This window comes from Cyprinodon tularosa, unplaced genomic scaffold (genome assembly GCF_016077235.1).
Source record: "Cyprinodon tularosa strain WSP-4 unplaced genomic scaffold, ASM1607723v1 ctg771, whole genome shotgun sequence".
Lineage (NCBI taxonomy): Eukaryota > Metazoa > Chordata > Actinopteri > Cyprinodontiformes > Cyprinodontidae > Cyprinodon > Cyprinodon tularosa.
This window is the reverse complement of record NW_024039531.1, coordinates 437,832-454,896: the sequence shown is the minus strand read 5'-3', so window position 1 is coordinate 454,896 and position 17,065 is coordinate 437,832. Positions and strand designations below refer to the sequence as shown.

The window sequence follows — 17,065 nt, the reverse complement described above, 5'->3', positions numbered from 1 at the left end:
TAGAGATGGAAAAGCATTTCACAATATTTGATTTGTGAAAGTCTTTGATATTGTCATAACTCTCAAATAATAATCAATCATTTATCCCAAGTTGTTAGATATAATAATATGAACAAAGTGTTTTCAGTCATTATCATGTTGCAAGACCCATGACCAGCAACTGAGATCAAACTTTCTGACTCTTGGCAGCACATTTCTCTCTAGAATCCCTTAATGTTCTTGAGATTTCATTGCACCCTGCAGAGATTCAAGACACTCTGTGTTCAAGCTGCTTGAAGAAGATATAATAGCCTTTACCTTTAAGATGCTTGTCTATCATTTTCTTTCAAAGCAACTCAGAAAACTTCCTGTGGTCCATGTTGTGTTGCATATATCATGTCACCAAAGTGCACTGACACCCCGGTGCCCTATATGTAAGCCCAAAGGCTGATTACAAGATTGTAGGCACCTGCAATGCTATTTAGTCGACACATCGTGATTTAACATGTCTCTTTGGTCACATTATTTTTTGTCCTTTCTAGGTGCGCCATAACTTTTGTTCAGACCTGTTTCCTTAGTTTAGTTTTGTTTGTTTTTTTAATCCTGTTGTAGCATGATTGAACAGCAATGTCTAACTTTCTGACTTTCAACATCTACAAGCAAAGATGCATAGGGTAGAAGTGCAGCTACCTTTTCAGATTACCCTAAAAGCTTATGTAGAAAATGCTTGGATTTTAAGGAAAGTGACACTCTATCTATAGAATTCTAAAGTCAAGATCTCTGTGAGGTCCCTTAAACATCTATAACCAAATATGTAAGTTATTCTAAATGACTGAATTTAATATTGGATAATTTAAAATAAGTTAAAGACTAAGATTTACATTTTCTCTGAAGAAGTTTAAACTTGCTTTAAGAAAAAGATTGTTCAAAATCCAGCACGCTTTAAAGGTTGTTGTGCAGTTGCAAGAAAATGATTATTTTTAATTATGTTTGTGTTTTCTCTGGCTTTTCTTCATAAGAGAGAGTGTGCACATTTCATAAAATTACTGCAGCCGTTCAACCAGAGCCATTTCTATGTGTGTGGGACAGGAGCCTTCCACCCTGTATGTTCCTACCTGGAAGTCGGCAAGAAACCAGAGGTACAGCTTTCAAATCTATTTCTATACTTATCTGCTGCCAGAAACAATGATACAATTACACCCATGAAAGAAATAGTAAATGGCATGTACCTATATAGCACCTTTATTCAAGTCAGGAGACTTGACCAAAGCGCTTTACACTACATTCATTCACCCATTCACACACACACTCACACACTGAAAGAAAGGGTGTGCTTTACTCCTTTGCATGTGAGCTGTAGATAATAATTTCATGCACCATGTTTACATGAAGGTGATATGATGCGCACATTTGAAAAGGGATTATTTAATGAAATAACAGAGGTTATACAATGAATATACTTTATTTAACCAGGTAAAACTAAATAGAGATTTAAAATCCCTTTGTCAAGTGGGACTTGGTGATATACAGTAGTGCTTAAACATTTACATCATAATAGAGATTAAACACAAGTTTCAGTTCAAGTACTGATATGTTCTCCTATGTTACTGCTCATTTGAATTTGAAAAAGAAGGTGAGAAGGTGAGGTTGAGATCCTTTGGAGTGAGCAGGCCCCTGCTTAAAACTTTCTATAACTATGTGGTGGCATCAGCCCTGATCTACACTCTTGTCTGCTGGGCCCCTGGCAGCGTAGAGCGGGACACAAAGAGACGGAACAAACTAGTAAGAAAGGTTGATTCTGTCCTAGGCTGCGCTCTGAACTCAGTGGAGGAAGTGGCTGAGAGGAGGGTGCTGTCCAAGCATACATCCATCATGGACAACACCTTCCACCCTCTGCACCAGTCAGTAGAGGAGCTGAGCAGCTCCTTTAGTGAAGGACTCAATATACCCAGTTTGTAAAAAGGAGCAGGTCATTCAGCCCTGCTGCCACCAGACTCTACAATGCGACACTACAACAGCAATAACTTGTGCAATGTATGATGTGAAATTTACCATTTGATGCCCTGTAAAATAATTGTTTCTCTATATTTGACACCCAGTGCAATAGCTATAAATATAAATATCCGTCTATATGAATACCAGCGTAAACACCCTGTGCAACAACCCGGTATAATGATCCTACTAAAAAAATACAAAAATAAAAAAACTCTGTATTTGCAGATGTTCTTCATCCCATCGGACTAAATTTTAGCTGTTTTTCAAACAATAACGGACACAGAAGGACAAAAGAATCCGTTTCTGCTTGTGCAAAGCTGGCAGATACATTGTCGCTGTCAATCTATTGAATAGTGTTGCTACAAAGTATTGACTAAAGAAAATTTACAAATTTGTTTCTAATCTTTGGAGAAAGGTTTAGCAATTTTACTACCATTTCTTTTGTATACTCTAACTTGAAATGGTCGTTAAAATCCCGTTAAAATCTTTGAAGTTTATGGCTGTAATATCACAAAGCTTAAGGGGTATGAATACTTTTGTAACAATCTATATAGAAACAAAGCTAAATGACCTGTACATCTATAGCACTTTTTCAACTAAGGAGACTTTGACCAAAGCAGTTCGCCCATTCACACACACACTGGTGGCAAGCTACATTATAGCCACAGCTACCCTGGTGCTTACTGACAAAAGCACGGCTGCCATAAACTGGCATCTCCACTCACAACCATCAGCAGGCAATGTGGGTGAGGTGTCCTGTCCTGCAAGGACACAAAGACATTGAAAGTCTGAGCCAGGGCTTGAACCAACAAGCATCCAATGCTATCGCGCCCCAATATAATTTGGTACTAATCCTTACAGGGACAAAGCATTAAGCTAATATACAAAGAAATATTTGCTGAAAAAAAATTTATAATTATTTAGGCCCAAATATTTTGATGAAAAAAAAAAAAAAATATATATATATATTAAAGTTCAAATCCCATCAGCACATGTAGCTTTTAGAATTTCTATTATCCTGTGGATGTCATAAAGAGTCAGCAGCAGCAATCGATGTAAAGATAAGGAAAATTCTGCTTGTACTGGAGCTCTGATTTTGTGTATGGAGTTTACGTCAGTAGAACACTGTGCCCACTTCCTGTGTTTGATAGTAATCTACAATCCCTCCCTGGTTTGTTGTCTCTTCCTGCATATGCAGGATGGTGTTTTCAGGCTGGCACCCTTTGTAGAAAATGGCAGAGGGAAGAGTCCCTATGATCCCAAGCTTCTCACGGCTTCAATGTTAATTGGTGAGTTTATGGAAAGATACTCTGTGTGGTCCTGAATGTGTGCAGTAAAATGTGACGCCCTGCGCCTTGCTCTTTCATTTCAGTGGGTACACACTGTGTGACGTCAATGTCAATAACAGAACAGGAGTATTGCATCTGTGGATGCTTTGTATTTACACCCTAAGAACCTGTCATTTGCAGGACTGTAAACTCTATTTCAGTCTGGACTTATGTCATTCAAATAGTGCAGATGTGTGGTCAATGACACTTTATTGGGTGTATTTGGCTCTAATTCTCTATCCTTCCTTTTCCTGGCAAATAAAGCAGAGGTGTATGAGCATGATATTTCTCTTGACCCCCAATTATGTGTGATCATATTGTGTTATACCACCTCATTTACCCAAGCAGATGGCTATTTTCCAGCCAATCAACCCTTATCTCCTCTCCCTTGTCTCTCTCTTTCTCACCAGCATTATTATGTACTCCCCTTGTCTCACACTTCTGTTCTCTCCCTCAGCATCTGACCAACAATCCGTTCATCATTTCCCAACCTCCCATCCTTGCCCTGCCTTCTGTTCTAAAGTCGATTTCACACTCTTAATGTTTGTCATGCCTTTGTTGTTCTCAGAGGATGTAAAATCTACCTATGCTGCTAAGCCCCTTCTTAATTCCTTAGATTTCTAAATCTAGCCAACGGGGGCAAAAAGCCTTTTTTTTTTTTGTTCTTCTCAGGTTACTATGCTACCACTAATCAATCCCCTCCTTTTTAGATGGGGAGTTGTACGCTGGAACATCAGCCGACTTCATGGGGCGGGACTTTGCTATCTTTCGCACTCTTGGCAAGCATCACCCAATCAGAACAGAGCAACATGACTCCAGGTGGCTGAATGGTAAGTTTGGAGGATTCTATGCTTCAGTTTGTCTGCTGGCTTCTGTGTTAATAAGGTATCTTAAAGTTTAAGTGAACAGCAGATCAGTTTATGTTCCGTTGTGTGTATTTTGGGGGATACACAGGCATATATATGTCGAGATACATAGTCATACATATATATATATATATATATATATATATATATATATATATATATATATATATATATATATATATATATATATATATATATATATATATATATATATATATATATATATATATATATATATATATATATATATGGCTTCTCAATCCCCATTTACGTTTAATGATGACTATGAAATAGGAAACAGTTTCAATAGGAAAAATGATTCACGTGTCAATAAGGCTGCACTTCGCAAAACAATGCAATAGCGATATCAATCTCAATAAATCCAAGATCCTAAACAATTTTCCTGAGCTTTAGGGGACCTCTAATGTTTGTAAAGTGTTATTATTTACTGCTCCATATAAGAATTTCTTATTTGGGTAAAAAAATCTAACTTTATAACATTGTGTTAGTATCAACAATTATGCAATTCCTGACAGTAGTTTTTCATACTGATAGGTCACTATTTTTTTAACGCAACTGCTGTATGGTCTTACCATACTCCTGAGGAAACCAAAAGAACTACAAGCAATTTCCTTTTGCAAGCTATTTCTGACTGTCATAAACCTTCTCTCTGACCATGCAATGTCAAGCAACTATATATAAAGGATGGGTAGCCAACCTGTCCTACAGAAGACTATAAAAATAATATAGACAATGTATTCTGTTTGTTAATTATAAAAAAAAATACAGTACATGAAATGTAGTAAAATAATTGTTTTTCTATAAGAATAATTGTTTGTCTATAAGAATATTTAAATGTAGAAGTGATTTAGTAAAATTACAAAATCAAAATTTGAGACAAAATCAGCAGAGTCGCTAAAGGATTAATCTAACATTGGGGGTTATCTCCACAATCTCACTGAGTGAAATAATAATAAATAAATAAAATGTGGGAGCAGAAACACTTCTATCACATAAGAGAGAATGCTGAAACCAAACTAAAATGTTCTTAAAAGATATTGGTGCTAGTGTTTTCTGACCTACACCACATGGTGTTTGTTTTACATGTATTCCCCCAAAGACTGAGTGGGTCAAACGTATAATGTTTAAAATATATAAACAAATTGTGAAAAATTGTTTTAGCATCTATTTACCATGGTCATGCATTACTTTAAAAACTAGAATTCTAACAGATACAGATGAATGGTATTGTGTATCTGGTTGAAAATACTGCCGTTCATACAGAAAGCATGAAGCGTAACATCAATTCTCTCCAAGATTTAATTTTAATATAAAAAACATTTTATTAGAGCCGAATCTATGCAGCCTGAGTTCTGTTAACATAATGAAACTAAATCCCAAGGTTTTTCTGACCACTGAAGAAAATATGCTGTATTTGTTTTCTTTGTCTTGCTTTTTGTAGTTACTTTCTGCTTTATCTTTTCCACCGTTTTTGTTTGTGTCATAACTGTAGTATAAGCATAGATGGTTGATCATAGTTTAAAGTCAAGAGCCAAGTCTTGAAAAAAACAGAGTATATCTCATGTGCATGGGAGCAGTGGTGGAGCAGTCTAACACTTTAAAATCCAGTTGGGCCAGAGATTCCAAGATTGAACCATGGCAATGATTGATTGTTCATGTACTTATTAATAAGAAATTGACAGTTTATACAGCTAGTATTATTCATTAATAGTCTCTGGTCCCTGTTTCTCTGGGTGTTGAGCTTTCCATCTCACAGGCATGCAACTCTCTTTGAAATTGGTTACCAGTTCCAACGACCTGCAGACTACAGCTGAAATTCCATAGGGATTTTCTGGTCTGTTTGATCAGATTTACAGTGAACAAAAAAAAAAAAAAAAAAAAAAAATGAAGAACTTTATTAAACCTTAAAAAAATAATGTCAATTCGTCTGTTTTAAGATCACAATTAGACTATGATTTTTAGTCTCAGAATGTTCAAACCAACTCTCAGGTGAAGAAGGGTGGGACTGAAATGTTCTACTAAGTTCTTACTAATTTTAAAAGATGAGAGATAATATAAACTATATAAGTTTATAAGACTTCAGGGAGAGATTAGACTATTTGGAGTTTAATACTGTAATGGGGGAACAGAATCCTTGCTCCACACCTAAGGCACCACTTTTGACCACTAAGTTTATTTGCATCTATAGATATTAGTATTAAAATGAACAATGTTTGACTAAGTTTTCTCTTGTAGATCCTAGATTTGTAGGTGTTCATCTGATCCCAGAAAATGACAATCCAGAGGACGACAAAATCTACTTGTTCTTTAGAGAGAATGCAATGGATGGAGAGTATGCTGGAAAAGCCACATATGCTCGCATTGGACAGCTTTGCAAAGTAAGGATGCACACAGATACTAGGCAGGCCTTTAAAGTGGAAAAATAAAATAAAAAAATACCACATGCAACAAAAAAGATGCACACAACTTCCAGCATTTTTATTTTTTTTTTGTATTCTTTGTAAAGTGACCTTGAGTGTCAAGAAAGGCGCTGTTAAATAAAATGTATTATTATTATTATTATTATTATTATTATTATTATTATTTTGTGATACAGCGTTAAGATCTGATAAACACTCACATTTTAGCATGAAAAAGGGGTGAGTTGGATTGTGGTGCAATCAGTTTTAAAGAGTAGACTGAGAGAGAGGGAAGGCTAAATGTCATCGGAACATGATAGGTTGAGATGACTGCAATGTTGTGCCAATCCTCCCGCCACTACCTTTGCTCTTAAGTATCAGATTTCATATTCCACATCTTACATTATCTGTTAATTTCATATTTGACAAGTAGCCTTATTTCCCTGTTACATTGCAGACCAAGGTTTCTTTATAACAGCCTGATCACCAAGAATTTCTATAATCTGCTATCATCAACACAAGACAATTCTTTCATTATGCGAGTTGTGGTATTAATTTAAACCCATGCATATTTGCACATATTTTATTTGGCGGCTATAAATCTACTTATTGGAATGCCTTTGTATGAGGGAAGACTTTGTGAATTTATGTATGCATGCTGCTTTCTGGAAATGAATGTAACACATTGAGGTGGTGGGGAACAGTATGCCTCTAACTTGGAAAAACAAATGAAAAGCAATTTGTCACTAAAACAGAATTCAAGAGTTATAAATGTGGAGTTTTACAAAGCTTGAGCATTTGTTTATCTAGCTTATAAAAATGGTGATGAGCAGAATTTTGTGTCCTGACTATGAGTTTTTGTAAACATATTTTAGGTGATTTTGATTTTCTTAATGATTTATTGTATAATACATTAGAACATTCAGATTGCTTGTGCCTTACATGGTCATGCTATCCTATGAGAAAGCAGATACAGTATTTGTGAAAAGTGGTTTTCTATTTTTAAACAAACACAAAGTGTGTCTGTTTCATCTTCTATTAGCAATTAGCACAATAAACTGTGCAAGGAATTAAAATTAAATTTCTTAACATTTCTCCTCAAGTATATTCTGCATTGACAAGACTGAACTTTTTTACCCTTTTCCACACATGTATAACTTTCAAAATTAAGTGTGTAGGTTTAATGAAGAACTGCATAGCAATATTAGTTGTGCATGACAGTAATTAAGCTAAGACATGAGCCAGATGAGATAAAGCAAGCATTTGAATCTGGTCAGATCAACTTCACATGCAACAGTTAACATTGAATGCAAACAATTTTGATTCCGTGCATGAAAATTCTTACTAAAAAATTAAGGATTTATCAAAGATTCAGTTGATTAAGAACATTAATTTTCTTTTTAGAATGACCTTGGAGGCCACAGGAGCCTGGTCAATAAGTGGACTACTTTCTTAAAAGCTCGGCTGATTTGCTCTGTGCCGGGCAGTAATGGGATTGACACACATTTTGATGAACTACGTGAGTGATAACTGCGCACAGCATATCATATATATCAAAATTCTATATTTTATTTTTCGGTGCAAAATTCAATTTATTTATTTTCTCCACATTTTTCTTTTAGAGGATGTCTTTCTGATGAGCACCAAGGATCCTAAGAGCCCAGCAATCTATGGAGTGTTCACCACTTCCAGGTGTGGTGAAGTAATTTAGATCATGAGATTTGATGGCATTTGTTGTACTTTATGTGTTCGTAATTGATGCTCATTGTTATCTCATCCATTCTAATTTTCATTCAGCAACATCTTCAAAGGTTCAGCAGTTTGCATGTACAGCATGGCAGACATTAGAAGAGCATTCTTAGGTCCATATGCTCATAGAGACGGACCCAGCTATCAGTGGGTCCCTTTTCAGGGACGTGTACCCTACCCCCGACCAGGCACAGTGAGTCTATTGTCCTGTTTACCGAGCTAAGAGCTTAACAATGCGTCCCCTTGATTTTTGTTTTATTTTCCCTAATTACATTATTTTTTTATGCAGTGCCCTAGCAAGACATTTGGTGGATTTGACACAACCAAGGAGTTCCCTGATGATGTGGTCACTTTTGCCAGAAGCCATCCAGCCATGTTTAATCCTATCTATCCAATTAATAATAAACCAATAATTGTCAAAACAGATGTGGACTACCAGTTTACTCAAATGGTCGTTGATAAAGTGGAGGCTGAAGATGGCATTTATGATGTCATGTTCATAGGCACAGGTATTTAAATATATTCCTAAAATATACCCCACAAAGTGCACCAAACTACTGTCAATTTATCGGTGGTGAAAATCTTAACTTTTTCTTTGCTTTCTCAGACATGGGAACGGTTTTGAAAGTTGTTGCCATCCCCAGAAGTTCTTGGCATGACTTAGAAGAAGTGTTATTGGAAGAAATGACTGTCTTTAGAGTAAGTTACTCTTCATATCAAGAGGTGATAAATCTTCGGTGACATTAAAATCAACAATCTATGTATAATTATTGTTTTTCTTTCCTAATTCTTTTAGGAACCAGTAGCAATAACAGCTATGGAGCTTTCAACAAAACAGGTAAAGATTCTTACATTGGTTCTGAAATCTTAATGGTATTGTTGCAAAGAAAAACACTTGAAAAGCTTACGTGATTGTTTATACAAAGGGCGTGTTTAGAAAACCTGCCCACAGAACTCCTTTTTTCTCATAGGTGATACGCCTTAAGGGCATACACACAGAACAAAGAGATTTTTGTTGCCATGGTTTAAAGACTGAGATAAGTTGTATGTCATCACATAAACAAAGCTTAATTGCAGGCTTTCCAGTGACAGTTAGCTTGTAAGCTGAAATGACAGGGAGATGAAAACATGCCAGCTAATTGACAGTTAGGAGGGGCTGAAGAGATCAGCCTATATAGTCTACCTAGTTTAAAAATAAAAGGTTTCTTTTTTTAAAACAGTGTTACATATCTTAAGTTGGTTTATTTAAATACTACTTTCCAAGTATTTTTTTTACTTCAGTTAGGAAGAAATATTATATGAAAAAAACAATTATTTTTATAAAAAGGAATAAAAACAGAAAGATAGAGTCCAACAGCTTCTCTCTTAAGGGCGGGGCCTTATTTAGTCGTTGTTACGTTTAACAGTCAAACAGCAGTAACCACTAAAGGCTTAATTATTTCAAATGAAATATTGGCTTACAGTTCTTCAATATTGACCACCTAGTTTCTTTCTCTTTTAGCAACAACTTTATCTTGGTTCAGACATCGGTGTGTCTCAGATGCCTTTACACCGCTGTGAGATTTATGGAAAGGCATGTGCCGAATGCTGCTTGGCAAGGGACCCTTACTGTGCATGGGATGGCACAGAATGCTCCAGATACTTCCCAATGGCAAAGAGGTATCAATCCAAATTTTATATTCATTTATCTCTCAGAATTAGACATATTGTATTTTATTTTAGCAGATGATGGATATCTAAAAATCTATGGTATATGGTTTTTTTGGGAAGAATGACCTTGATAGATGTTACATAAAGAAAACTGTGTACATGGTCAGATTTAAAGTTCAATCAGTTATATATTCAGTTTTTCATACAACAAACAAGTGAAGATGCTACATTTTTCAGCATTTCCTGATTTTAAGCTTGAAATAATCATCTTATTCTCTTCTACTTGTCCATTTTTCTATTTTCTTAGCACACAATACATCATTTGCCTTTAGGGTAGGGTACAAAGACCAAACTCTTTTAAGTTGTTGCAAAAAAAAAAAAAAAAAAAAACTCTGCTATTTACACACAAGATATAAAGAAATCTGGAATTGTCCCCAAGTTATGTACCTAACATGTGTTATGATAAAAAATAAGTTACCTCAGTTCTTTTTGGTAGATATTCAACTGAATAACTGACTTGGTAGACATTAGAGGTTCGGAGTAAATGTAGTGTTTTTTCTTGAGTTCATACTCCCACTCATGACTGCAATGGACTTACTGACTAAAACAGATTCATTTTTTCAAAGTTATTTAAACTCCAACATTTTAAATGTAATGCTATCTTTATAAACATGGTAGCTTAAACAAAACTACGTTAATAGGCTTCAAACAATATAAAATAGATGGGCAGAAATCAGTTTGTTTTGTTGTTTCCATAGCTGCTTCTGTTATTGTTCTGTTATTGAACATACTGAAGGTACTTTGGTGCAAAATGTCATCTTTAGTATTTGTATTTCAGACATTTGACAGCCTGGGATGATTGATTAATGTTCAATTCCAACTTTCCCACCTGGCAATTAATTTTTTTCAACCGAGAAATGGCCTGCCTACAGTTTATCTGTTTATGTTGGCCTGCAGTTTTGCTGTATGCACCAAATGTCATTCAAATGCAAACCTAAACACACACACACACACAAACACCCAGTCTCACTCCCAGTAGACATAAATCTTATCCCAGACACTTTCAGTGTTTTTTTTTTTTTTGTTGACTCATGAAGTTGTTTGTACTTGTGTTTCTGCAGGAGAACCAGAAGGCAAGATATCAGGAATGGAGACCCGCTCACTCAGTGTTCAGATCTGCAGCAGCAAGGTCCTTAAACAAGAAAAGATTTTATTGTGACAGTTTTATTTCTTGACACAACCAAAACTGCTATTTCAGTTTGGTGTTATATTGGTATATTTTATGTTTCTGATGGTATGAGAATAACCTTTGGTTTACGTAACACTCATCAAGATTCCCTCGGGCTTTCACTCTCTCACTGTTTTGTAGGAATCACCTTTTTTTTATCAGTAGTAATAAGTATTTATTTCTTTTTATATCTAATCTCATAAAAAAAAAAATGTATGCTGACAAATGAAGCTTAAGTAAAAATTAAATCTGGAAAACTTCTCAGCTTATCAGCAGAACCATCTGCAATATCCGTGGTTCAACTCCAGTCAATCAACTTGGGGTGGCACCTCCTCCAACGCCAATGATCTGTCAAGATCCCCTTAATTTAGCTCCTGGCCTATCTTCTCTAGAACTTTCTGCCACCCCATCTCCTCCCTCAGTCTCAGTCCCTCCTCCCCCTCTGGCTCATTCCCCCAACAATTTCTGGGCCCCAAAAACTACTCTACTCTAATAATTTTCAAGGTTAATCATTAAAGCAAATGTTGATACACAGCATCAAAGTCTTCTACTGCAGCCTGAGCCCTGAGGAACTTATTTCATTTATGTCGATATCTGCAAGTCTGCTTCTGTCTCCTTGAACCCCAGTCAGCTTCTGCAAATGGCTGCTCACACTGAGCCTGGTTCTACCAGGGGTTTCTTCCTGTTAAAAGGGAGTTTTCCTCTCCACTGTTGCTACATGCATGCTCTGTGTGAGTAATGCAAAGAGTCAATGATTCAATGCAATCAGCTGCTTTACTTAATTTATGATTGTGTTACCTGTAAGAATAAATTGAACAATACTTTTCTCATTGCAGTTTTTCTCGGTGCGAATCTCTCCAGGTTGAATTTAGAATTGTTTTAAACCGTGACAGTGTTATGGTTAATATAACCGTACTCAGTTACACAACTTGTAAAACTAAATCAAATCTTTTCGACTTACTAGATGAACTCAGTGGGCAGGCAATCACACTCGATAAAACTGTCTATGGTGTGGAGAACAGCAGCACTTTCCTTGAATGTGTTCCCAAGTCCCAAAGAGCCATAACCTACTGGCAGTATCAGCACTCCACTGATGACCGCAAACAAGAGGTAAGCACCAGTTTACTTTTTTTTCTTCTCTTAATTTCTTTAGGTATTTCACCTCCAAAACAAATAAAAGTTAAAAAAAAACATAGTAGCTTAAAATTAAAAGATTTATCATCACATTATTTAGGATCAAATGTTAGAATTATACTTTAATACTCCTGCTGACGAAAATATGGTCTAGTCCATATGAGATAAACACGTTTAAATAAATAGCTTAAAATCACATCCTAATCAGAAATGCGAAGACAGCTAATGGATGGTAAATACATGGTGGGAAAGAGACACATACAGATTACATAGGTAGGTTAAGCTACAAGGTTAATGTTAAAAACGACATGCTGCAGGATACAGGATGCAGCGAAGTGCATTTCTATACAAGCAGAAGACTGACTCTGAAATTGCTCTGTGGAAGCAGATGTTTAAAGAAAACACCTTATTTAGGAGGCGAATTTCCAATGCCGACATAATTTATACAGAGTAAGCCTGGTGTGGACTGCATGGCAGGTGGTTAGGGAATAAATTACATTTAATGTTTCAGTGAAGCACTGAAACAGAGAGCTTACAGCAGAGAGTCCAGCTCACTGAAAACCTCATAGTAGGTAGCCATCTTTCTTATAGCTGTAATGTAGATTTCATCCGGTCCAACCAACCAATAGGCATAGGCTGTGTCCTTAAGACCCCCCACACCTGATTTACATAATGAGACAGAAAACTTTTATAAAATTGGAAAAGGACAGACATTAATAGTAGGGATGCACGACATAATCGGCCCCCTATCAGTATCGGCCTGTATCGGCCTTAAAACTGCATATCGGACATCGGCCACCCCACCTCTAAAGTCTAAAAAAAAAATAAAAATACTACTTCTTCTTCCTTCTCAAAAACTTCTTTTTTACAGACTTAAAAACTTCTAAAGACAAGGGAAAAAATATTGATACATTAAAATATCACAATATCTTCATATGCTGATATATTGCCATTTAAAAACACCATATCAATCTCTTTTACTAATAAAATATTGCTATATGCCATTACTATGCTACGAAATCCGCAGAAAATGTACGAAATTTTGCCATATTTTTATATGTTGATATATTGACGTGGTATCGATCCATTTTACTAACAAAATCTCACAAGAATTTGCAAAATATCACGAGATTTTAAAAAGTAAGATAGATCGATACCGCGTTTTTAAAAATCAATTTGATATCAGCATATGAAAATATATTTGATTATATTATTTTTCAAAGTGTCAGAAATGGATAACAAAACTGCTATTTTCAATGACTACTTATTTTTGTCCAGCTTTAACATCGGTATCGATATCGGTTATCGGCTACATGAGTTTTAAAATATCGGCATATTGGATATCGGCCAAAATCCCAATATCGTGCATCCCTAATTAATAGGTAAAGTAGAGGAGATAAAGTAAAAATATCTAGAATAAAAACTGAAAAACAAGCATTCAATGCAATAAATAGATTAAAAAAGAAGTAAATTGTTAAATGAAAAAAATAAAAAATAAAAAAAAGCAGAAGGTAATTATTAAAAAGCTGAATAAATTACAATGTATTCATTTAATTCTCATGGTATCTTGAAATTGGTGATTATATTTATTTGTTTCATGTATTTCTTTTTTACCTGTTTAGTTGTACACTTGTTTATTTATTGGACATTTATTTATTTATTTTTTAAATCTAAATTAGAGTTGGTTCTTTAAACTCTGGAGATATGAGTCTTGTGCAAATGTTATTGTTAATAGCTCCTTTTTATGTTCTGAATTTGTATTGCTTTCCTTATTTATTGCTCTTTGTTTAATTTTTTCTACTTCCAATTTTCTAATTGCCCAGATCCAATCAGAGGAACGTTTCATTCGGACGGATCAGGGTCTTCTGATCCGAACTCTTGACAAGAAGGATTCAGGCATATATTTATGCCATGCAGTGGAACACGGCTTTATGCAGACCATATTGAAGGTTCACCTAGAAGTGATTGACGCAGAACGGCTGGGGGATTTATTACATCGTGATGAAGATACAGCTACCAGTGTCCCAGCCCAAGAGTTTTCCTTGTCTAGAGAAAGTCCAAATCAAAAGCTGTGGTACAGGGACTTCCTGTCTTTGGTCAATCATCCAACTCTGAATAGTGTGGATGAATTCTGTGATCAGGTTTGGAAAAGAGAGAGAAAGTACAAGCGACAGAAAGCTCACCATGTTCAAAAAGTGCAAGCACACAATCAGCAGCAGCAGAAGGCTGCGGCGAGTCCTCACAGCAACATGCGCACACAAGGCATGACGTCCAAGTGGAAGCACCTGCAAGAGCGGCAGAAAGGTCGCAACCGTAGGACCCATGAACTGGAGAGGGCCCCTCGCAGTGTCTGACCCACAGAACTTAACTTGGAGCATAAAGCTTCAGACTATGCTCGTATGCTCACATCACATTCTGTGTACCTAAAACCTAAAGACTTCCTTAAAACATACATATGCCACAAAACTGGACAGAATCGAATAAAAAAGTAATGCTGCTCTGATCCACCGGTGTGATCTACGCGTGGGTAGTTTTGTTTACAGCCCACAGGAAAAAGGATGCTGTTGTATAATAGGAGACCTTTGGAGCACATCATCACTGATGACCTCTGTAACATGAACAATGCAGAGGGTAGGACCACCCGGCACAAAACAAATGTACCCATTCTGTAGACATTGCTGACAATTCTAGCATTGGGAATTGGTCATTGTATTGTAGTTAGGTCGTGTTTCTTAGATTCCAAATGCCAAAAATAGCTGATAGTTTCTGTTCTTCACACAAATGACTGGATCAGATTGTACTAGAAGTAGTTTGTAGAATATAGCTTAAAAAAGGCAATAAGAATTAAGCTACACTGCAAAAAGAATTTATACTCCTTAAACTTTAAGAAATTTAGCTATCATGAGAACATCTGATTAATGTTTTCAAAACCTTAATCCTCACTTGTAAATAACAATTCTACATTAAGGGTAAACATTTTTAATTCTGCACAAGAATAGAATAGAATAGAATAGAATAGAATAGAATAGAATAGAATAGAATAGAATAGAATAGAATAGAATAGAATAGAATAATGTAGCAGTTCATGAAAAGGTTAGCATCAATCAGGATATTTTGTACAATTTGCCGAAAAAGTGACTTCAATTAATAGAGTTGATGGGTTAGCCCACTGTAGGATAAAAAAAAAAATTTGAGATGGAAAATGTGTTTCTAAAGTCCTGAAGTCTTTTTTTCAGGATGGAATTGAAGGAAGAATAGGAAACAAGCAAAGTTATTTAAAGGGAAAGTGTGCTACAAATTAGTTTTGTTGTTTTTATAAGCGAATCATAAAAACTTTTACGAATACAGTGCTTGTATGAATATACTCTCTGGGCAAGTCAAATGTCAAATAAAAAATGCAAGCATACTAAAAGCTTAGAATTTGTACTTTATAAATGGGGCAGTGCACCCACTGGGAGGAGCCATGTTGCATTGCCATTTTCAAACACACTTGTTAGCCTTGAGCATTTTAGATGTATCGGAAAATGTTTAGTCAGTGGGGTAGGAATTTAAAACAAGCAAAAAGAAGTCAGGAAAGATAATTTAATATAACAGTATTGCCGGTATGTTACAATGCAATATAGTCCAGCAACTAAACTCTCCACCTAACAGTTTGTTTGTTTGTTTGTTAGCAGTTATCCACTGCTGTTGTTCCTCACAGTCATACCAGCTTATGAGTTATGATAAAAAGGTTTATGGAGTATAAATACTTTTTCAAGGCATGTACAAAACATTTTGGTAAATCAGCAGTTTTGAAAATACCTTGAAACAGCAAAGGAGAAGTTATCATTTGTTATCCACTGCCACTGATGTAAGTAGGATGTGTAAATACTGATCTCTATAATGATCTTATCAACACAAATGGAATTGCTTGCAATTATCTAGTTTGTCTTTCTTGCCCAAAGTAGATATCTACTTGCGAAAATAGTTTGCAAAACATTTGTAAACAGGGACATTTTGTACTTGTATTTCTGTGTTTGTCTGTTTGTGTCCTAGATAAGCTTCCTAGACAGAGATTCATTATTTTTTCATCTGAATTTTTCCAATTTTAGCATTTTTGAAAGCTGCATTGTCTGCATGTCTATTTAATTATTCTGTCTGAGAGCTTTGTTTCTACATCCTTGCATATTTATTGACAAACAGTTCTGTACATTGTGATATAGTATTAGCATAGACTTATTTTCTTTTTTACTCTTTTTAATTTACTTGACCAATAAGGTAAAAATTGTAATAATTTTCTACACAAGTAAAGGATTTTAAGTAATCTACCAGTAACCACATGAATTGCATATTAAATGCACTGGATAAAAATCCAGTAACCTGTAATGTACTTTAAACACAGTGCAGCGTAACACAGTAGTTTCACTGCATGTAACATTAGAAATTTGATCAAAACATTGATAAACAGTGCACAATCACGAATCCTGAATGTAACTGTGAATGTCATATAAAAAAATACCATGTCTATGACACTATTTTATTAGTACATGTGAATGATGATGTAGTGTTCTTGTTCTGCTATAGCAATGATAAACTAGTCTAATGTTGTCACATTTGATCTGTTTTTTGCTTATGTAGTACACAATAGGAGCAACTTGAAAAATGCGCTTCCTGCTTCTGTGGATATTCCAAGCAGTGTACATGTTATAAACAGGAACTCAACATGATTTCCCCATG

General features: G+C 35.4%; 1 protein-coding gene across 2 annotated transcripts in view; it reads left to right on the top strand.

Moving 5' to 3' along the window:
- The window catches only part of sema3ab (sema domain, immunoglobulin domain (Ig), short basic domain, secreted, (semaphorin) 3Ab), a 31,858-nt gene extending 15,394 nt beyond the window's left edge, over positions 1-16,464 (top strand). For both annotated transcript variants that reach the window (XM_038270681.1, XM_038270680.1), the window contains 14 exons: positions 999-1,118; positions 3,173-3,263; positions 4,013-4,132; positions 6,425-6,567; positions 7,993-8,107; positions 8,211-8,280; positions 8,386-8,530; positions 8,627-8,846; positions 8,945-9,036; positions 9,134-9,175; positions 9,839-9,996; positions 11,109-11,176; positions 12,180-12,325; positions 14,173-16,464. In XM_038270681.1, coding sequence (XP_038126609.1) covers positions 999-1,118; positions 3,173-3,263; positions 4,013-4,132; positions 6,425-6,567; positions 7,993-8,107; positions 8,211-8,280; positions 8,386-8,530; positions 8,627-8,846; positions 8,945-9,036; positions 9,134-9,175; positions 9,839-9,996; positions 11,109-11,176; positions 12,180-12,325; positions 14,173-14,703 — 2,061 coding nt within the window. In that variant the 3' untranslated portion in view covers positions 14,704-16,464. The remainder of the gene's footprint in view (positions 1-998; positions 1,119-3,172; positions 3,264-4,012; positions 4,133-6,424; positions 6,568-7,992; positions 8,108-8,210; positions 8,281-8,385; positions 8,531-8,626; positions 8,847-8,944; positions 9,037-9,133; positions 9,176-9,838; positions 9,997-11,108; positions 11,177-12,179; positions 12,326-14,172) is intronic.
- The last annotated feature ends 601 nt before the right edge of the window (positions 16,465-17,065 follow it).